This window comes from Gavialis gangeticus, unplaced genomic scaffold (assembly GCF_001723915.1).
Source record: "Gavialis gangeticus isolate Ggan-Ray unplaced genomic scaffold, GavGan_comp1, whole genome shotgun sequence".
Lineage (NCBI taxonomy): Eukaryota > Metazoa > Chordata > Crocodylia > Gavialidae > Gavialis > Gavialis gangeticus.
In genome coordinates, this window is record NW_017729034.1 from 83,769,469 (window position 1) to 83,792,780 (window position 23,312).

At 38.5% G+C, this 23,312-nt stretch overlaps 1 protein-coding gene across 5 annotated transcripts in view; it reads right to left on the minus strand.

Annotated features, from left to right (window-relative positions):
• STXBP5 (syntaxin binding protein 5) overlaps positions 1 to 23,312 on the minus strand; it is a 267,766-nt gene that overhangs the window by 33,363 nt on the left and 211,091 nt on the right. Inside the window, exons 19-24 of one of the 5 annotated variants that reach the window (XM_019526950.1) lie at positions 20,889 to 20,954; positions 20,524 to 20,619; positions 17,460 to 17,519; positions 17,316 to 17,363; positions 3,974 to 4,024; positions 1,412 to 1,651 (exon numbers count right to left, since the gene is read on the minus strand). In XM_019526950.1, the coding sequence (XP_019382495.1) occupies positions 1,412 to 1,651; positions 3,974 to 4,024; positions 17,316 to 17,363; positions 17,460 to 17,519; positions 20,524 to 20,619; positions 20,889 to 20,954 (561 nt within the window). The remainder of the gene's footprint in view (positions 1 to 1,411; positions 1,652 to 3,973; positions 4,025 to 17,315; positions 17,364 to 17,459; positions 17,520 to 20,523; positions 20,620 to 20,888; positions 20,955 to 23,312) is intronic. The other 4 variants (XM_019526951.1, XM_019526952.1, XM_019526953.1 and 1 more) reach the window with 4 other exon arrangements.

Here is a 23,312-nt window from a genome sequence, read left to right on the forward strand (position 1 = left end):
CCCCCCCCCCCCCCCCCCTCGCTGGGGGACTACCTGCTTGTCGAATAGCTGCCAGAGGTACACCAACCAAAAAAGGCTGAAAACCCCTGATTTAAAGTAATTCTCTTAAACTACCTTTCGAACCACCTCCTAATTTTATTGAGAAGGATGCATAAGAGAACCAAACAAAAACTTCTATTTCCTCTACAACAGAACTCAGCCTGGCCTTAATGTTAGGCTACGATACAGTGAAGCACCTGAATACAGACTTAACTTCACGTGGGTACGAACAGTGCATTGACTCCAATGGAAATAAGCAAATACTTTTAAGAGAACCAAACTGGAAAACATTCACATTAAAATTAAATGTAAAAAAAAAAAATGATTCTTCATTCTTTTCCCATAAGAATTAATGTCTTCCTAAAAACGGCATCAGTAAACTGTGCCATGCACTATGTTTGACTCTGAAACAGGCATGCTCAAGTATAAATGAGCTGGCCCTGGCATTTTTCATTGCTGGATCTATAGTAGCAAAAAGGGGATTAAAGAAAAAAAAAGTGTTGGGGGGGGATGAACAATATTCTTGCCCACTATTATTTCATCAGATTGCTTTCTCCTGCATGTATCAAACCCAAGGTAGGCATTTGCTGTTCTATTTCTTTCTGCATAAAATGAAACACATTTAGATTTGATATTTACACGTAAAATTTGTCTAGAACAATTTTTTTTTTTCAAGTTTAGGACAAAATTTGTTTGCTGAAATTTTTTTTCACACCCTAGCAAATACAGTTCTGCCAGTAAAACTCTGTAATGCAGACCAAAACCTAGCGACTTAACATTCTATTGAGCCTGTGACCTAGCATATATTATGAAGTGCTGCCAAATATGAACATTGTTACTACAATCATGTTAGAAGAGCTACTAGCTACAGTTTAATAGCCAATGCATGCCTATTTAGAAAAGTAGGCTGCCAGGGTCCTGATCTGGACAAGGCTCCAATCTGGCTGTGTTGCAAGGCGTGGGGGGGGAGGGGGAGGAGAGGAATGGCCTCAATCCAGAAGCACAGGTCCTGAGGGCAGCAGCCCAGCCCCAATCTGGATATATGCAGGAATGGGACAGAGCAGCCCCGATTCAGATGTGTGGGTGATGGGAGTGAACAACCAAGCCTGATCTGGATGGGCAGGGGGCAGACCTGGCCCTGATCTCACTGTGTGGGCAATAGCTCAGGTGAGGCTGGAGCCAGCTATGCAGAGGTTCTACTGCTCCCCACTGCCAGATCAGATACCATGGCTTTGTGGGGGCAGGAGGTTGAGCACCCTGATATACAAGATGAAGCCGTAATTGAAAGAAACCAAAACTACAATAAAAATCATTCAAGAGTAATGATGCAACATGCCATCTATGGTAGTCAGTCCATTTGTCTTGTACTTACCACTGGGAGAAACAATTACTGGCTGAGTAAGTCTTTGCTCTCCTCCTGGGGGTAGGTTCAGTGCAATGACTAGTACTGTACCCAGGGTAGTCCCAACCCATAAACATGGAGAAGGTGACGTATCAGATTTGCGTGTAAAAGTTTCACAAAAATGAAGAGCTGAAATTGCTTCTCGGGTTTCTTTATCGATACTAGTTACACTGGAACTCCGGGATCTACTGAAGGAGTTGTCTTTGACGTCTGAAATGGAAAAATATTAAAACAATCTACAGTCAGAACTTCTTTAGGTTGTACTCTGTAAAGACAGGTTTTCAAAATGAAATATGTATTAATTTACACTCCAATGATTTTTCCCCCTGATTTTATCTCATTACATTTTCTCATGGCCTCTGACATCACTTCCAGCCTCCCATCTTCTTTATTCTAATTACAACAATTATTCCTTTCATTGCAGAGTGCACTACTGTACAACTACCCTGGAATATCACTGCATAAATTCATGCATTAAGTTGGACACTGGACAATAGTTAGTCTTTTATCAAACAATAGGAACCCTTTTAAGAAAAAATTAGACGAGAGAGCAGTATTGTACCCTACTTTTATCCAAGACTCCCAGATGATTACAGTCCTAGCTGACGGATCAGTTAAAAAAACCATTGGCAACAGGATAGAATATGGGCATGCCTCTTGTGAGTTGAAGTGCTAGGTAAAGCCATCATGAGAACACTCCACACTTACAAACACACATCCATGGAGAAGCTTTGTCACAATGACTCAAAATAACTGGACTTTTTTTTTTTTAAGTCACTCAATCAAGTTACAGTGCAACTCTTTAATAGGACATCATCATGAAAATTTAGCCTATATCCATATCTTAATATAGTTATCAGTAATAAATGGTGCTGTACCAGACAAGTCGCAACGTTTTAGATTTCCTTGTATAATCATTTTTTCAATTTGTGCCTCCTAATACTTATTTGAAAAATATATCCAAGTTTGTTAGTAAATAGTATAAATTACACTACAATTTTGTTTTAGCCTAGGTTATGCCATTTTCAAGCCTTTGTGGGCCCATAGAAGGAACTGGAAACTCTATATGCTAGCTAGGTCGAGGATTAAGACAGATTTTGCGGATGTGATTTCCTTTCAGGCCCCTACTGTATAAATATCTACATTTCTACATGATTTCACATATGTGAAAATAAGCCCTTCATTATGTGAAAGGCTGTTATAAAGAGGGTGGTGATCAACTACTTTCCATGGTCACTGTTGGAAAGACAAAAATGAATTAGTACAGTTTGCAGAAAAGTTGATTTAGAACGGATATTAGGAAACACTTCCCAACTGAAAGAGTAGTGAAACATTGAAACCAACTGTTGAGGGCTGGTTCAAAATCTTCACTGGAGGTTTAAAGAATAAAATTAGACAAAATATCTATGAGGGATGGTCAAGATTCACTTGATCCTGCCACAGTTTAGAGTAGTGGTTCTCAACCTATTTAGATTCAAGGCCCCGCTTTGTTGGTTAGACTCAAGGCACCTCTCAGAAAATGCCAGTTCTTAGCTTTCACTCAGTTTTTGAACATGGAAAAATAATAGAGCAACTTGTCTGTTGCAAAGAACTCAGAATGACCACAATGTTTTTGAGACTACAGATCTGTTTTAGAAATCTTGGGTTATCTTGTAAATTAGGTTGTATTTTGCATATTTGATGCAGTAATATTGCATGGCACACTGTAGCACACCTTAAAAGGATCTTATGACACTCCAATTGAGAAATACTGGTGTAGATTAATCCTGAAGTCCTTCCTAGTTCTATATTTTCGTTGTTAAACCAAGTTGTAATTTAATGCATTAAAAATACATTTATTTTTTGCTGCTTGAACAATGCAAAATAAAATCAACAGATTCTTAAAGTTAACATGAAGACTTCTATAACCAGAGTGATTACTATGAAAAATGCCTGTATGCTGGTTTCAACAAAAATGAGTTATTTTCTTATATACTTGTTCCCTCATCCTGTACATGGCTTGACTTTGCTTAACACAGTTAGTAGTCCTAATTAACTCAATGTATGTAAAACTATGTCCAGCTTTATCTGCTTTCAAGATGAAAGTTCCAGTTCCAGACACCTTCTTGTCTTGCCTCATTTTCTAAGATTTTTATTGTAAGTTTCTTAATAGTTGCATCATTTTTTTGTACTATACTTCTGTTTATGATCTAGCATCACTGATACAAGGTTTACAGAAGCCCTATCAAAATTGTGACAAAAATTCTTCATTATTACCTTATAACACCAGTTTACCTGTTAGGAAAATGAATTAGCCCCAAACAAGAGGGCAAGTAAAATTCTGCACAGGTAACTTGCATCATAGGAGTATGGTTTTAGAAGAACATAAAGGATTATATCATGTTTTTTCCTTTTTTTACAAACAGAATTTAAAAGTTCAGGGATGCACCTGTGGGTCAAGCTCTTCCTGAAATTTAGAACTCATACTATAAGACACTTTACTGACACTAAATGTACAGCTGCAATAAGTCTGCCCCTATTTTTATAACTTACCTAAATCAGGCTTCAACTCAGTCGGCAAACTTAGCTTTCTGGACATCTTTGCTGGAAAAAAAAAAAAAATCTTAAAAAAAAAAAGAAATTATTTGCTAGCCTTTATTAACAGAGGTTTATTTATTTTTGTTCTCCCCCCCCCCACAGCATTTAACATATCACTATTTATTGCATTCAATTTCAGTTATACGTAGTTATTCAAATGCTGTCTGTATTTCTTAGGATTTCCATTAGAGTTGATCTTCATTCAAAGTCCCTATATCCAAGACTTCAACATTTTGGAGGGAGGAAAAGACTGAATACCTAAGTTAAACTTTACTACTTGTGCCAGCCTAACTTTCTCATCTAAAACTACACTAAACTTGATGCATTTACTAAGTCACAAATTCAATATTAAATGTCAGGTGGGAGGAAAGAATATAAAATTCCTGGCAACTAAGACAGTTTTCATGAAGCATGGTGCAGACAAATGGTACTAGAATTTCTGCTCTTCCTTGACTTGATCACAGCCGATGCATTTACATTATAAAAGGAAGGAGATAAAAGTTATAGTTATAGTACCCTAGTATTTAAATATACCTCCTCCCCCCAAGTACAAAGTATGTTATCTTAAATTCCCTGAAATGTCAACAACATCCTTATGGAAAACACAGAAGCTATAAGAAATATATTCATGAAAGAAACATTAGTCATGAAATTGACTGCATAAGAATATATACAACATTTTCTTAAGTAAAAAATGGTAAAATCTCGATAGTTTTATTACAGGGAAGACCACTGTGCAATTCTGAATATTACAAATAACTATGTAAAAAAATATGCCATGTATTGTATTTATTAATTTCAAACATTTCAGTCCATTATAATAGATGCAGTTTACTGTAGACCATTTAAGACATTTGATGCTCTTGAATTCTATCAGACAGAAGTGAAATAAGTATTTCCCCCTTATGGAAAAAGAATTCCAAATGATCAGCACTGTAGTTCAACACATTACAATACATTTTATTACCTAAAAAAGTCCTAGAGAGAGAGAGAGAGAGAGAGAAATTCACTAAACTGCTTGTCTCCCCAGACAAGTTTTTCCCAGCAAAGATTTACATGAATTAAGGGTTGTCTGCAATTAAATGCCATTGCAAAAGTGACTGAGTTGCTAAAAAGTTTTTAAAAAAATGATGTTTATAGGTTTCCTTTAAACGGCATGTTTTTCCAATAGAAGCATAGCAATCATTTAATATCACCATTCTACTACAGTGTACTTTGTTCAAGACAAGTCAGTCTTTGTAAAAAGTTTTTTAGGATATTAAAAATCCAAATCTACTTTTTTAAAAAAAAATAAAACAAGTCACATTATAATTGGGACAGTGTGATTGACTGAACTTAACAGCAGAAGTTACAATGAATGCTATACTATAAATATAAATGGGAACAAAATACAAAATTAAGATGCCAGTAAAAACATAGACCCATTTATGACAGGTAGACCATCCAAATCCTCAGTCATTCACATGCTGTCTTCATATGTACTGTAATTAAGTAAGCATGCACTAACCAGTTACATTAAAGATTGTAAAACTATAAGCACAAACACCACAAGGACTTGCCATTCCACATATGTTATATAATATGTCTCTCTTAACAAAGAGGTACTTTCCAAGGTATAATGAGAAATTCTGGCACCTGGACAATGGGTGGTGCTAAGCACTAGAGAGTGACAGGGGGAAGGGGCTGAGCCAGAGCCTAACCTCCTCACACACCGGCTGCTGCTGCGGTGTGGGGACCTCGAACACAAGCTGCTGCTGTTGCTGCAACTAGGATTCCCCATTCCAGTGTCTGCATCTTAATTGGCATATAGAGTTGGAGCTTGCCCACATCCCTAGTTACATTAAAGGTATCTTTCTAGATAAGCTAACTGTTAACATCATTAAAACCAAGAACGAGAAAGCTAAGACATTAAAAACATTCTGTTAAGGACTTACAAAGCTATAGTATCACTTTAATACTCCTCAGAACTATCAGTGAGGAAGTGTAGTTAAATTCATCACTATCATGGCATAATACCATATTTTCTTACATACCAGGTGCCCCCAAATAAGACGTGAACCTTGTTGGTGAAGGCAGAATGAAGATTCTCCACCCCCACCCCCAGAGTCATGGATGAATTCTGGCCTCCTGGAACAGAATTAAATTGGTCACCCCTTCCTGCTCAGCTAAAAGCTGCCAATTCAGCAGCAGCAGTGACTGGGTTAAATCTCTAGTTTTTGGCTGAGCAGCAGATGCTCCCCTTCTCCATGAAGCTGGAGAAGCCTGCCCTCCTGGCAGTCATTTCAGCATCCCCATACTTCCATTCGGGTGTGGAAATCACTTTCCTCACTTAGAGCATGCACCTGAATTTGTGAGTCTAACTTCTAGAAAAAAGGTGTATGAGAGTAAATACAGTATTCATTAAAGAAAAAATAATTAAACAAACCTATTTAAAAAGCAGCAAACTACAACACTCAATTTATAAAGGTTGCTTACTAGTCCAATTAACAATTGCATTTTAGTTTCAGTTATTTCTTTCCTGATTAGAGGAGGAAAGATTTTATTATAACTTTGGCACAGGATTGTGACCGATTAGATGTGGGTATTAATCCAAGCTTCATGAGTAGATTTTGGGGTAAATCATTTCCTCACTCAGTTTCAATAGAGTCATTTACTCAATCTCAATACTTTCATAACTAAAAAGGATACTAAAAATGAATTTATAACTGAGAGGTACTTCTGTGTTTCCACCCAGGGCTATCCAACTTACTGTTCATGGGAGATTAAACTGCAGCACGCAAGCTACCACTCACCACTGTTCTTGCTGTTGCCACTGGGATCTCCAGCCTCCCTCCCTCTCTCCACCTTCCTACCACCATCTATGGGGATGATGGGGAACAGCCTGCAGTAAAGGGCAGGGTGGGGGCAAGCACTGGTGGCACTGCAGGGGTTCCACAGCCCATGTAGTGGTTGCTCAGTAAATGGACAGCCCTGTTTCAGACTATAAAAAGGATGCAAACCGTTTGGCTGCCCTTTGCTAGAAAGAGCTAACTTGTTTTCAAACTTGTCTTCATGTCAATTTAGCTGAAGTAATATAAAGGTTCTTTTTTTTTTTTTTTTTTTTTAAAAAAAAAAAAAAAAAAAAAAACCTTTATATTACTTCAGCAAAAATTAAAAAAAAAAAAAATTTAAAAAAAAAAATATTTTTTTTTTTAAATTTTTTTTTTTTTTAATTTTTGCTGAAGTAATATAAAGGTTTTTTTTTTTTTTTTTTTTTTTAAACACATACAATATAAGTATATGTCTTTAACAGTTATTTTTACTTTTAGGATATAATACCACTTAGCCTTCAGAATACCTTATCCAGCCAAGAAAAATGAACAGTATTCCAGTATAAGGTCTTAATTATTACCACAATGATTCTAGTAATTTGGGGAGTACAGTTAATATTTCCCCTTCCACCCAGTTTTTTTGTCTACAGACCATAAATATAAGTTCTGTGAGGCAATGATTTATGTTTGTTGTGAAATAAGTCTGTTAAATAGCTCTTGGAGATATCAACTGTAGGTTCATAACCTTAATCTTATTTCTTGGGCTCCCTGTGTGATCTGGTAATTAGCATCTTAGCCTTTATATCTTAAAAAGAAAATTCACATTAAACAAGCAAAATTATTTACATAATTTTCAGTTTTTCACAACTTTTAGTCTGCATAAAATTGCTCCTTCTCTTGTCAAATTTATTTTCAGTACTCCAAAGATGTGAAAACCTGTCAATTCTAGGCATGTGAATTCTGAAACACAATGGAAGATACAATTCACAGAAGAAATGGAGTACATAAGTTAGTCTTGGATATTAATATTCATATCCTTCTTTAAGAAAAAACATACACTCAAATTTGGCTAGATTTCTGGCCAATGTGTCATAAAAATAAAAGTTTTAAGACAACTCTGCTGGACATAAAAGGAAAAAAACCTGCTGGTTCGCAAACACTAAACTGAAGTTTAGTTTTTTTTATTATTATTATTATTATTATTATTACTGCAAGAAGATAAAACATTAAAGTTAAAAGAACTGCTACAGACATCACAACTGATGCACAAGTTGTAGGTGATTTTCAAAAATAATTTCAAAATTCTGTACAAAACATTTCAATAGAGCGATTAATGTTGGAGCAAGAAAAGTTGTTTAAAAGTATTACTTTTTAAATAGAACTAGCGCCATCTTGTGCATAGATAGAAAAATACATCAACATTTTAGTTCAGGAGAAAACAGCAATATTATCTTATTTTTCACTAGCTGTTACAGTTTTAACCTAGATATCTCACTGTTCTGCCATTAGTATTTATTCAGCCAAACAGAAAACAAGGATGTCAGTAACTCCCATGCACATATGTTTTATATGGTATGAGAACTACTAGATCTGTTGAGCCATCTACAATGATCCATCACAGGGGTGGGTAAACCCTGGCATGCATGCAAAGCCATTTCGCTCAGCATTCCACAACTGGCCCCGGCTGCTTGCAGCAGCTAGCCTGAAGGTTGGAAGCCCTGCTGTGAGCAGCCTGGACTCTGACTGGCAGCAGCTGAGAGGCTCCGTTGTAGTAGCAGCAAAAGCACCTCTGGGCAGATGGCAGGGGAGGGTCTAAGGCTGAGCAACCTCAGCCCCTCCCCTACTGTCAACTCAAAGGTGTGCATGCAGCTACCATGGACTTGGTGCCAGAGCTCCAGAGCCCAGTGCAGCTGTTTGCATCCTGCCCGCTGCCTGCTGCAGCTGTCCAGAGCCTGGGCTGGTTGTGGCAGGCAGCCAGGAGGCTTCAAACAGCTGCACTGGGCACTGGAGCCCTGGTCTGGCTCTGTGACAGTGGCAACTACACATGTGCCTTGGGGCATAGGCCAGGGAAAGGGCTGTGACAACGCAACCCCAGCTCTTCCCCCTGCTGTCCAGCAATGAGGATTGAGTCCCTTGAGGCTTCCCAACTGTCTGTCGCTGGCATACCAAGTTGAGACGTGGGTCAGGGTTGGGGTGGCTTTGGCACTCCAGCCAAAAATGCTGCCGACCCCTGATCTATAACAGGGGTAGGCAACTTTTCTGGCTGTGTGCTGGAAGGACCCACCTGGTGTTAGAGGCAGGTAAGGCCCCACAGTTGCCAAATGCCAACAAAGCCCCAGGTCAGTAGGCTGGATCTACGCCTCAGAGATGCTCAGTTTCTCCTTGGAGAGTTGCTGCTATAATACTGATCAATCTTAACTTTTGTCTCCCTTTTAAACAAGGTACAAATAAACCTTCATTTCAAAAACCTTCAGGAACACTCCTTACTTTTATTATTTTAAGGGAGAAGTTATTAAATTTGGAAACTTAGTTTGCTTCTTATAAATTTTCAGTATTAAAAAAAAAAAAAAAAAAAAAAATCAAAGAGTTCTTCTTTGCCAAGTTTACTTGGCATATTGAAAAATGTGTGGAACTGACAACTTGGTTTCTCAAATATTCTAAAAATAGGTGTTGAAATCAACTAAAAGACTCAACATCATATTAAAAGCAGGGAGAACAGAACACTAAGCATCAAGAAAGTTTTTCTAATAGTGACACTTGTTAGTGAAGCTAGTTTTGAGTGAAATCGTGATGTACATTAAGGCTGTGTGAAATTTTGCTGAGCATTTCATTTCAAAGCTGTTTTGATGCGTTTTGAGCTCAAAATAGAGAAATCGAAATAAAACAAAAAGCATTGAAACAGCTTTGAAATGAAATGAGGGCACTCAAAACTTCTCGAAAGTTTTGAAATGTTTTGAGTCGCGAAGCAGCCCAGTGGTGGGAGGCAGGGGAGAGCCAGGGCTGTGCTCTGAGTCGCTCCACAGCCCCACGTGGCTCAGCCCAGCGGGGAGCGCAGCCCTGGCTGGCTATCCCCAACTCCCACTGCCAGGCTGCACTCTGATCAGCTCCACCAGCCCAGTGGTAGGAGACAGAGCATAGCCCCTGTCATCCAGCACCTCCCACCCCTGGGCTGAGCCCCATGGGGCTGTGGAGCTGCTCGGAGCTCAGCCCAGTGGTGGGAGGTGGAGCACAGCTCCAGCTCTGCCCGCCTCCTGCCAGTAGGGTGAGCTCTATGGGGCTGTGGAACTGCTTGGAGTGCAGCCTGGTGGTGGGAGGCAGGCAGAGCTGGTGCTGCATGCCACCTCCCAACACTGGGCTTAGCTTAATAGAGCCCAGTGCTGGACATGGGCTGCACCCAGTGCCGGTCCCACATGGTAGCAGCAGCCTCCTGTCATCTGGTGAAGATCCGGGGGCCCACAACCCAGAGGGAGTCCAGCACAGCCCCGCAGCCCTCCCAGGGGTGCAAGCCCCCAGATCTGCGTTGGATGATGGGAGGCTGCTGCTGCCAGCAAATTTTGCTTTGAAAACATTGAAGTGCAGTTTTCAAGAAACCTCTGCACCTATCTCCTTGAAACTCGGCAGGCTTCATGGCCACAGAAGTGGCTACCATCTTTACAATTTGCATCTGAATTAGGCAACAAATGACAACATTTTAGGCATTTTCATGATTCCCCATTACAGCCTATGGGCAAAACATCGAAACGAGTCGAAACGGTGAAACAGCTTCGGCAAACAAATGGGACAGTGCTTCAAAATTAAACGAAACAACAAAACACCGTCCCTTTGAAATGGTGAAATGGACATTGAAAAGAAATGATGGTGTTTCGCACAGCTCTACTGTACATATAAATGCATACATTTAGATTCGGTTAAAATCACCAGCACTGTAAAATGTATTAACAGTAGTGTCACTTGCAAATCCAAAGAAGCGATTCTGCTGCTCTATTCTGCACTGCGGAGGCCTCACCTGGAGTACTGTCTCCAGTTTTGAGCCTAAGTCAAGAACAGTCTGGAAAAATTAGAGTCGAGTGGAGAGCAACAGATATGATTAGAGGCCTGAAAAATGTGACTTAGGAGGAAAGATGGAAAGAATTAGGAACATTTAGTTTGCAGAAGAGAAGACTGAGGAGGGATTTTGATAAGTCTTTTAATAACCGAAAGATGATTATAAAAAGGATAGAGATAAGACTTCTCTGAGGCTGTAGGAGACAGAATTAAGAGCAATAGCCTTTAACTGCAGCAAAGGAAACTTAGGTTGGTGATAGGAAGAACTCTATTGCTAGGGACAGACATTACACATACTGGTTTAAGTGATCAGACACTTGTTTAAACCTGTAACAGAACAGATGTTCAGTGCACATAAACCAGTTTGAAAATGGCTGAAACTGGTTTGAGATAAACCTGGTTGAATGTAGTATAAGACTTAACTGATTTGGGTAAAACTGGTCCATACAATGTTTGTCCCAGACCCCTTGCTGGCTTAACATAAATCAGATTCCCCCAGCATCCCAGCATGCTCTCTGGGCTGGGTGGGGCTCTCTGCTCCACAGCAGGGCTGGCCCCTCCTCTCTGCTCCCTGGCTGGAGCTCAGCAGAGACTGCAGGCATCTGCCTGGCTTCCCCCTACTAAGCAGGGATTGCCCTGCCCCCTCTGCCTTATACAGACACACAGCATTAGCTAGCAGACCACGTGCTGGCTATGGTCCATGCTGTGGCAGACAGGACAAAGGCAGAATCAACAGGTAGCTGGTAATGTCCCACTGTTGTTTTCTTAATGGGGTAATAAACACTGAGTTAGGGGTGATAAACACTGTGTTATCAATTCTTTGCTGGGCTGGTCAGAAGGGGGGAACCCCTCCCTAATCAGAGTGTCCTGCTGGGGCCTGGCCACACCCCCATTTGCTCAGCACTCTGGAAGGAAAGGGAGGGCTTCTCTGGCGCTCCCCGGCTTCTAGCCTGAGCCACTGCAAGCATGTGCCTGCTTTTCTGGGATGTCTTTCCAATTACCAACTGATTTAGCCTAGCCAGGTTAGACTAACCTGTGAAGATTGAAACAATTCAAGCTCAGGCTTTTTGAATGTCTGTCCCTAGCTTGATGGCAGTTAGGCCCTTGGAACAGGCTAGCTCAAGAAATTATGGAATCTGCATCCCTGGACATTTTCAAGGGCATATTAGGCAGACACTTGACTGGGATGGTTTAGTCAGGGATGATCCTACCTTAAGTGGAGACTGAGCTAGATGACCTCATGAAGTCCTTTCTGGCTCTATTTTCTTATGGTCCTACTATGATGCGATCTTTGGTCACAGAAGACTATAATTCTAGGTACAGGAGTATAATCCAGAGAGAGGCCTGCTTGTTTCGTTTCCTTAATTTGAAAGTTTATTATTACTAAGGGCATACACAGATTTAACAATTGTACTGATATCAAAAGATATCAACAAAAGCAGTTAAAATGGACTTGTTAAATCCGCACGATTCCGTGTGTGTGTAGCAAAACCTCTCTAACTTTAACCCTGCTTCATTCAGGATCAAAATTAGATTAAATTTAGCTCACCTGTATTGCTACACAATCACACAGACCTAATAGTGAGATTTTAACAGCTGCTGTGCACTTCTGAGTAGCAGCTCCCTACCTTTTTAAAAGTGGCTACAATGTAGATTTGTCCGTACCCTAAATTGTCTTAGATTTTTCTGTAACAGCTGGATTACAGAACACTTCTTTAAAAATAATTATATTCTGGTTAAAGTTCAGTCTGAGAGATTAAAAGGTCTAATTTTATTTTCCTATTGTAACTTCAACTACATTTGGCACACACTTCTAACTCTGCCCTGCACTGTTGTGGACTGATGATATACGGTATCAAATACTTGCTATTCTGCACCACAGAATTTTTCCCCACCAGCATGCTCAGATTTTTTCCTGTAGCAGTTTGCAGAAGTAGTTAGTAAGTCATGTAAATATTCTGATCTCCATTTAACACAAATACAGTTATAAATGAACAACTTTTATGATTACTCCAAAGTTACTCTCTCAAGTAATTCAAATGAAAGCTTGACTATAACTGATCTAAAGAAAACACAGAAATTAGCTGACTGTATAAAACTGTAACTGCTGAAGGGCTTTAGTATCATGAATTCAATATCTCTGATCATATCTAAATAAGAAAGGATACAAAATCCCATGGGATTTCAAACTAAAACCAAAACAACGGCTGATAAACATGATAGTATTTGATAAACATGGGATGGCGGTGACATGTCACTGAACATGATGACAATTAATAGCCCCCTGTGAAATAGCTGTGTAAGCCAAAAAATAGTACTGTTAGTACTTTCATCCTTACACGGTACTCAAGAACAATCTCTCTCCAAGGCTGTGGACAGACAATACTCTAGCAACCATTTTAAAAGGGAAAAGGGGAATGTCCATCAGCTGGTATGCTGTAACTGTCATTTGTGAATATGCTCATAATAGTCATAAGTGAGTTAAACTGTAGTATCTTTAACCCTGAACAAAAACACAGACAAGTTGCAGACAGACATAACACAAACCTTATTAAATGTTGTTTAAACTGCATGTGTCTAGACATACAAGCCAATTTATAAACCACAAAAGCTCTGAGAGCCCCAGACCACCCAGGTTTTGGGAACCCAGAAACAGGGGTCAAGACAGCCCCTTCCCCTCCCACCTGGGCACCCTCAATCAGGCACTCTGGGCTGGGTAATCTGAAGCATCCCTTGATGGTGGTTCAACAGCACTGCAATACCTAAAATGTCACTGTTCTATTTAGAATCCATGGCAGGGTATTTGCAGATGCCTCTAAACCAGGATAGCTGTGAACTGGTTCCCAATCAATGACATACTTGGAATGGTTTGAGTGTTATGCTTGTCTGCACCCCCCAAGTTAGAAAAGTTCTTCTACACTTATACTGCTACAGTAACAGAGATATGGTGCAGTTATAATGGAGTATTCTGTCAGTATTATTTGACACTGGTACAACTGTTACATCTGTCTATACCCTAATAGTCTAAATCCTTCACAGCTGAAAACAGAAGTAGAAACCTATTTTGAACGGTGTTCCTGGTATGGTAATGAAATAAACTACATCCTCGCTGTGTGTCAAGCTCTACCTGTACGTATAGTCAATTAAAGAAAATGTATTTGGTTTTAAAATATAAGGGAATTAAATTAGCTAGAATAAATAATAAACATTTTATGGCATTCAGTACCTCAATTCATGTGTAACTTACTATTATACAGTCTGAAAAAAATGAAGTGCAAAAAACATGCAATCATTATCAACAGACAAAAAACCAAGAGAGGCATGCAGCAAAACATACAAGGAAAAGATTAGGGTGCTAATTTAGATTCAGAAATAGTGAGGAACCAAACATACCAAGTATAACGCATAACATAAATATAATGTGTACACGGCAATACACAAAAATATCTCTTTCTATAAATGGCAGGTGCCCGTTGTTTATTTAGGTTCAACTGAGTAAGTTTTAAATTTAACAAAAGAAAACAATCCAATTAACAGCAGCAAATAAGAGGGATGACGACAGATGAAATTTCTAGTTCTTTAGCTGAATTTGTGATTCAGTGAATTACCATGGAATAAAATAATTGGTACAATATCTGACTACCCATAGCCCCTAAAAAGCATTATGAATGAAAACTACACTGCTTCCTAATGCTTTCTCTCTTTGGCCCCCTCCTGACATTCTTGTAATGCTAGAAATACTGTAATGCTACAAAAAAAAAAAATTAAGCGCTCAGGGTGGCTAGATGTTTACAGCCCCTTGGCTAGAGGACAGGAGTTGCTAAAATGGCATGTTTCACAGTCGGGGGCTGTTCCGCAGCTCCTCAGCGCCCCCAGATCTTCAGAGGGCTTGCAAACTGGACAGGCTCACTGACAAGCTTGTGAGCTGTTTAAAGTTCTTGGTTCCCAGCGTAAAGGTTGTGTTAGGCTGCTCTGTCACCCTTGCTGCTTGGCCCAATCAGCCCCCATGTCTTGGGGGTTAAGGGGGCTTCCTGGGAGATGAAGACCCCCTCTGCCCTGAAACTTTTAGGGATCTCTCACCATAGCTGCCAAACCAGGGCTGCTCCCAGGAGAATGGGGGGAAACTAATAATTTCAACAATTTTGTAGATGTCAACAGCTCTGTAAAATTATGGCTGGTTTGTTTTATTAAGAATATTACTGTCATGAGAGTTAAGACACTAAAGTCTAATTAAACAGTTGAGACAGCCTGGTAAACAACTAGCTAGGAAAAAGTAATGCCTGCATAATATAATACAGTTGATTTTTAATTAAAGAAGAGTACACTTAAGAAAAAAAACTCTTCAGTTGGCAATTATAGACATTTAACTAGAAGCCAAGCTTGTTTTCTTGTTGCTAAAAAAAAAATGTCTATTTACCAAAATATGGAGAGCATTGGCTCTAACTATTTTGTTTTTGGAAAGCTTTGCAAACTCCAGAGATAGGTTTGAGACACAGTGGTACACCTGACTTCAATATTCTTTCCATTTCAGTACTCAGATAATCAGAACACAGGTAGCCTATTATGTTATGCGTTTATTACTTCAGACAACTGTTCAGTCAAGACCTGTCTTTTCTACCAATCCCTAACCTTGCACCAGGTTTGAGTTTGGTATTTCCTCCTCAACTACTGAACTGCCAATATTTGTTGATTCCTCTTCATTGTATTCAAGTGTAAAAAAAAATGTCAGATTACTTCCCAAAGGAAAAAAAAACAAGCGAGAGGCACAGCCAGTATAAACCCAGTTATCCCAAGTTTAATTTTTAAGACTTATTCAATGGACTGTGTGCTTACAGATTAATCCAAAAACAAAATCTAAAGTAGTACCTATGGCATAAAATACAGATTACAGCATATAAGGCGGTCAGAATTTTTGGCCTGCAATACAATTACAATAGAGCAACCTAGGTGGATTTGCTACCTGTTAAACTACACTAGCCAGCAATTTATTAGGAAGCAAGCATTAAACATGTTTCAGCTGCCACCTTTTCTTCTCAGTACAACATGGTAGATAGCCACTAAATGAAAAGGATCTAGAAAATGTCTAGCTTCCAAACTAGCTACTAAAGTTTCTGTCAGAGATGTTATGATGTAATGTATTCTATTTTGAAGCACACTTTCATTTGACTACAGAATAAAATGGCTTCACTCCACCAAAAGAGTAGAATGGACATATGAAAAACAGCCTTCCATTGATGCAAGTCACTCCACGCCAGTGTAAAATTAGTTAACCTTCGAAGTTAGGAGAAACTATGGGCTATTGTAGTAAATTACACCTCTGTACAAATCTTGCGTTCAACTCCACCAGTCAGTTTAATCTCTTAGGTAACCCTTTGCTCCTCCACTACCTAATGGTCAGACACTGTAAACGGCATCTACTGCAGGCAGCTAGCACTCATATGCCTACTTCTTGACACAGAATAATACACTGTGGAGTTAAAAACCACACTACTATATAATTTTGTCTTTGGTAAATTACAACTGGCTTATTAGTTATTCTTCCTGTGAAACATACTATATTTTCAAGGCACATGCATAATACCACAGATTAAATCTACTGAATCATGATTAAGTATTTTCAAGCTATGCAACTAAATCCTAAGGCAAACACACATCAGTGTAGTTAAACCAAAAACGAACTGGTAATATAAAGATGTTAAAATAAAAGTTTAGACATAGCCACATTCCAGTTAGAAAAATGAAAGACCTTTCCCCAGAATTAACCACACACCATTTTGCCTTATTTCCTTACTAACCATGTGTTATTAATCCACTGAATTTCCACTCTGACCATAAAAGGGCTCAATTCTGCATGCAACATATTCCAAAACATTGTTGTTCATTAATTTGCAATTCATTTAAAATAAAAAAAACAATGTATAGATAGACATAGTAAGGTCATCATCAGAACTAGCTCGTGTAATTCTGGGGTATGGTAAAGATAATGACCATAGCTGTAAATAACCAGACAGACCTTTTTCTGTTAAGTAGAATGCAATACTACCTTGAACTTTGAAACTGTAATAGGGGAAAAACCTTACTAATGTGTGTATAATAGAAAATGAAACAGAAAATACTTAAGGATGTACTGTTTTTTGATAAGTGTATCGGAATTATGTTGCAACTATGCATAGATTGAACCCTTCTAATATTTCAGAGTAAAATAGAAACCCCTGCCCAGAAAAAATAAATAGGAAAGTGCATATCATATAAATTAAAGAATGAAAATCTGAATTATCTTGATTTTTCCTTAAAATTATTGTGGCCCAATATATTTAGTGCAGAAAGCAGCCCAAAGGATTATCAGTTAGCATACGGAATAAATTAATAACTAACTGTTTGGTTAGCATTGCACAGAATAAGGCACTGGATTAGGAACAAAGCAGAATTTTTCTAGTTCCTACCTATGTCATTGGCTATCATCTTGGAAAACTTTCTGCTTTTGGTCTTCACTGTAAATAATATTTTAATACAAAAGGTCAATCTAAGTGTATGAAAGGATGAAATGAACAAAAGAAAATAATGTTGATTAAATGAAAATACTGTACCCTTTTCTATAAAATTATTCACTTTTTGATCATCATCAGAATTGTTTGGAGAACCCGAACCTATACGAGTGAAGACAGAAAGTAATGGACATGCAAAATACACATTCACAAAGCAAGAAACATACAACACATTTTGACAGAAACAGTATACATGTTATTATACAGTTATAGTTTATTACGTAACTTGGGAGTGTTTGTGCTAGTGTGGGAGCGCTTTAATTAGAGTAGCTCTGAAAGCCACCCTAATTAAAAGTGCCTGGAGCATCATGAGTATCAGTGTCCCCATGCTGAAAAACAGCAGTGGGGTGCTTTAACTAAAGCTTGAATGCCATTTTCCACAGCAGGGACGCTGATACACGTGACGCTGAATTAATCATAATTACAGCGCATTGTAGCCGCCTTACTGCCTATGTATAGGCACGCTATAGTTTCAAAGTCACCTTAAGCAGCTATAGGCATATACTTTACAGGATTCCAAAGCCACCACTGAATATGATTCTTGGGTACTCCAGTCACAAACTGTTTCTATCATACCTAATTTTAAAATTCCCAACCTTACCTTTTCTATTAATTTCTCTTTGACTTTTAATGCCAGTACCATTATTTGATATATCTTTTTTTTCACGGAGTAACTCGTATACAAAAAATACAGACTTTCTACTAATGTTAATTAATTTTTTAGAAACCATCTGGAAAAGCCAACTTGTAAAACTTTATCCAATTCTAGCTAAAACTTACCCTTCCTTCTTGTTATTTTTATCTTCTCCCCCCCACCCCCATCTAGTATATTTGGATGCTGCATGCTACTACTTTGGTCCCTCTCAAGCAGAATAAAAGTTGTAGGGATTTTTTTTTTTCTAAATACAGATGACCCCTTTTTCAGACTGGAAAGAAAGATGAAATTAAAAAGATTAAATGAAGTGGCTCAATTTACATGCATTTTAGATTTCAAAATTAAACAGAAAGCTAAGCACAGCGTTTTTTTTTCCTTCCCCTGTAAAATCTTTGAAAATTGGTGGTAAAATTAAAAAAAAAAATCACCCAATTTCTTTTCTTCTCCCTCTCATTCCCTATCTTCTTCCCTTCTTTGTTTACAAGTTCTCCATCTTTAGGAAAGATAATCATTGTATTTCTGGCCATTGTGATAGCTGAATGAATACAGGGATTTAGTTTTGTTTTGCTTTTACCGGATGCCTGTGAGTTCTACTTGAAGACTAGTTATCACTACCTTATTAGCTCAAATGGGGATTTGAATTTTGCCCCTAGCCTGACTCCCATATAGAATTTCATAAACAGAAACTTCTAACTTAACTTTTAATGTAAATTATTCCAATTTGCCCTCCTGAATATGACTTTATTAATTTCAGATCTGCAGTCTGATGACTTAGATTAGAGCTCAGTACAGTCTGAACAACTGTTAAAGACAATAATTGCTGTTTCATAAATTAAAACTTACTGCCTTTATACAAGCCAAAACACAAAAATATCCTTTCTGAACTTACCACATTGAGTGTATTTTGTTTTGGAATGTAGTTATCAAGATAATAAAGATAAAAAAATGTTCTTAATAGTGGAGGAAGGGTTTTCTATCTATGGCAACTCCCCTCTATGGAACATATTACATAGGTCCAGAGTGCAATTTGCTGACCTTCTCTTCCAGGCTTACAACAAGGACTCTAGGGATCAAGAATGCAAGCAAACCCAAAGGTTTATACGCTGCTGTACAGAAGCTCATTTAAAGATTATGGTTTATGTGGATGTTCTCAACAAAAGAACCATGAACAAAACCAAACTAAATAGTTATAAATTCAGGTCTGAGCTCGTATCTCACGTAACAGCTTTTGTGAAATGAGTACAACAACAGACCCTACTAAGAATTTGGCAGAAGCAGGGATGGGCAAAATATGACCTCTGGGCCAGATCCAGCCTGCCAACAGATTCAATATGGCCTGTGGGCGATCGGCCATGCACTCATTGGATCTGGCCAGTGAAGGTCTGGTGGCTCTGACCACCATGTGGGGTTGGGGCAGGTGGGGCAGGACTGCTTCTGCCCAGCAGCAACAGCCCTTGACATGGCAGCCTTGGTTGTGAACCTGGGTGGGGCACCTGCTACAGTAGGTAGGCAGCGGTGTCAGCTGTGACACTGCTGGCAGGTTCTATGTCACAGAACCAGAACCTGCTGGCTGCACCCACAGCTGACGCTGATGCCTACCCATCACAGCAGAAGTTCCTGTCTGGGTCCATAGCTGATCTTTGGGGCTCCTGGTGAACTACAGCACTGACTCAGCTCTGGAGGGAAGAGGGGAGAGAGAGAGAGAGAGGGAGAAGTGGATGGCAGCCCTCATCAGGTCCCCAGAACTCATTAAGTGGCCTTCCAGCCAAAATAATTGCCCACTCCAGGTTAAAGCAACAGAGGAAGTGACAGTGACAGCTATTTTTGGATACCATCTCAAAAATTCAGCTTGATGCTATATAGATATAGATATCTATATATTCACAGTGAGCACACTCTTAAAGACATGCAGGATCAAGACCCTAATTAGTAAATATTCATTAAATCCTCAAGGCATCACTGCAGTTTTTCCTTTAGAAAATGTCAGCTTGAGTTAATGGAAAAGTGGACTTATTTGGCATAGGAAGCTTCTATTTGGAAGCCTGACAATTTCTGGAGAGCTCTGATCTTGAAGAAAATTGTCAGCTAACATTATAATGAGAAATGGCAGTAAACTTATTTTACAGAATTCAGCCAAGAATAGCTTTCACCCCTCTACTACACACATTCCTCCACCCCAATTAGGTTTTTGCCATTTTAGTGTAAGGTATTTTATTATGCAAAAACCTTTATTAAAACAGAAAATCCAAGGGTGTATCAGGTGGAACTAGCAATCTGCACAGAAATGGAAACCATATTTATTGGAGTAGTCACAGTCCATAAATGTGTTGTATTATCAGCATCTCAGGAGCTCCACTATGTAATCACCAATTAAGGTCACTTTTCCTCACTGCAGCCAGTATATATGTGCATGTTAGTAAGTATATAAAATTAAACAGGAAAAACACTCACAAACTATACTGTAGCATGAGAATGTTGCTTTCTTCACAGCTTGATAGACACCATGCACGCCCAAGCTAAGAATATCTTTGCCTGTGAGCTTTGTCCCTGAAGCATAAATATTTTAAACTTATACATGTCACTTGACTCATCGTTACTAGATACCAGGTTCCCACTTCCAAGTCAAACAAACTGGTTTTGATTTAAAACCAGGATTCTGGAATGCTTAATGAAATTGTTATTGGCAAATTGAACAAATATGGTGAAACAAGAAAAAGTTAGCATAGATTGATTCTATACAATTACTTGGCCAGCAGCTAACTCACAACTAGCACATAGCTCTCAATAATTTTTTAAATATTTGGAAAAATAATTACCTGAAGTAGGTGACTTACAGCGATCTTCTGGCACTGCTGTCCCTTCATTAATATCACACAGACCAGCTGAAAAATACACAAAAAAAATCCTTAAGGTAAAATTCAATTGCTAATACGACTACTATTACCACCTTTCCCAAGACAGAGTAGCAATGAGTTTCCCAGTTTCTATTATATCCTACGGAAGCGTTTCTTCCACTTGCCTCAGATAAGGGAACTAGTTTTAGTACAAAATTAGCTACATTTAAGTAAGAGGCTCTTTTACTAACTGTGCTAAAGTAGATTTAAAAAAACATCAGTATAAACATTTTTACTGTAATACAAAGCACAAATGTAATCAGTAAAAGTAATAGCTTGAAATATTATACAAAAAACACCCCATCCTCAGTTTCATACAATCAGAATAAGTTGTTTATTTTTATGTGCTAGAGGGCCCTGTTATATGTTCAGATTAAAGCTGGATAGAAACCAGTTATAGAGTTGTCACACATTTTCAAGCACTAACTTTGTAGCTGATTGGCTCTTTTTAAAGCTGGACTGTCATTTTATTGTGTGATAGCTACTTTTCACATGTAGTTGTTCTAAATTTATTGTGCAATTAACCAGTTAATTAACTAATATATGTAATGTGTAGCAGGAAGCCCCAGATATTACCATATTTTCTTGAATGTAACACCCCAGAATAAAATACACACCTGTTTTTGAAAAGCAGAATAAAGGAAAAATGGTATTTTCTTATAGTAAGTAACAACGGCAGCAGGTAGGAAGCCAAGTGTACTCACTGCCCTGCTTCCTCTGCAGATTTTACTTTCAGTTTTGCTTGGTAAGTAGCATGAACTAATGTGGACTGCAATTTTCAGCAGCTGATTAGGGAAAAGGTATGTATGCAAGAAAATACAGCACTAAACAATACATATAGTAAAAAAATAAAAGAAACAATATGACTTTGCTAACTGAAAGGAATAAGACAAAGTACAAATAAAAAGTCAGATTAAACTAAGACTTTTTTGTTTTAAGAAATTCCATAAAAGTACTCCAGGACTAACATTAATGAGTAATGTGTATTTTTGAAAAATAATTTCTACTTCCCTATTTTTTTGTAGGGAGAATCTTTTCCCTGCAACCATAATTAGATGATATTGCAGTGGTTCTCAATCTTGTTAGGACTCAAGGCACCCCTTGGAACATGCCAGCTTTTAGATTTCTCTAATTTTTTAACTAAAGGTAAAAAACATGGTGCCCCTCTGTTGAAAAGAATTCAGAAAGATGTAGCAGATAAGAATGTTTTTTACACTATGGATTCCTATTTGAAATATCTGGGATTATCTTGTAAATCGTATTTGAACATCTAACAATGGTACCCCGGCGGCACTTAAAAGGATCTTGTGATACCCTGGTCGAGAATCACTGCAATTACTGCAACACTGTAAATCACATTTTCAGCAAAACTCATCAATAACTTCCTTTAAAGAACTGACATGTGCCGTATGGCTTAGTTTTTAGGAGCCATGAAATGATTTCCTTTCCCAATCACCATCATGTACCAACCTTCAATATTATACCACTGTAAATCACATCATAAGACCATATAGTTACAGGATTTAACTGCTGAAGGGCTTATGCTTTAATTGAAGTTACTAATTGCTCTAAATGTGGAAATAATGAACAATTGGATCCAAAACGGGTAGTACCATTTTGGATCTAATATCCTCAATTAGATGCAATATGGAAGTTAAACAGCAACTTAAATAAGGGCTTCAAATGGGGATACAAATGGAGTTCTTAAATAAAAAGTTTCAACTAATATTAGTTTTAAACACTATTAACTTATTCTTAGATTTAAAAAGCTGATTTTCCTTTGGAGCAGTCATGATCTATCATACCAATTCGAATATCATGCCTGTACACATGAAACACCTATGAATAAGCCTTTAGAAAGGTACACACATGCAAGGAACTTGATTTCCAACACGCTGCAATCCATAGCTGATTAGGAGAAAAGGTACGCTGCATCTAGCAAGGGATGCGAAGGGTAACAAGAAGGGTTTCTACAAGTATGTTGGTAACAAAAGGAGGATCAGGGAAAGTGTGGGTCCCTTACTAAATGGGAGAGGCAACCTTGTGACAGAGGATGCAGAAAAGGCTTAAGTGCTCCGTGCCTTTTTTACATACATCTTCACAGGCAAGGTCAGCTCCCAGACTACTGCACCGGGCAGCATAGTATGGGGAGGAGGTGAGCAGACCTCAGTGGTGAAAGAACAGGTTAGGGACTACTTAGAAAAGCTGAACGTGTACAAGTCCATGGGGGTGGATGGGATGAACCCGAGATGCTGAGGGAGTTGGCTGATGAGACTGCAGAGCCCAGCCATCATTTTTGAAAACTCATAGCTATCAGAAGAGGAAGATGGAATGATGGAATGAAGT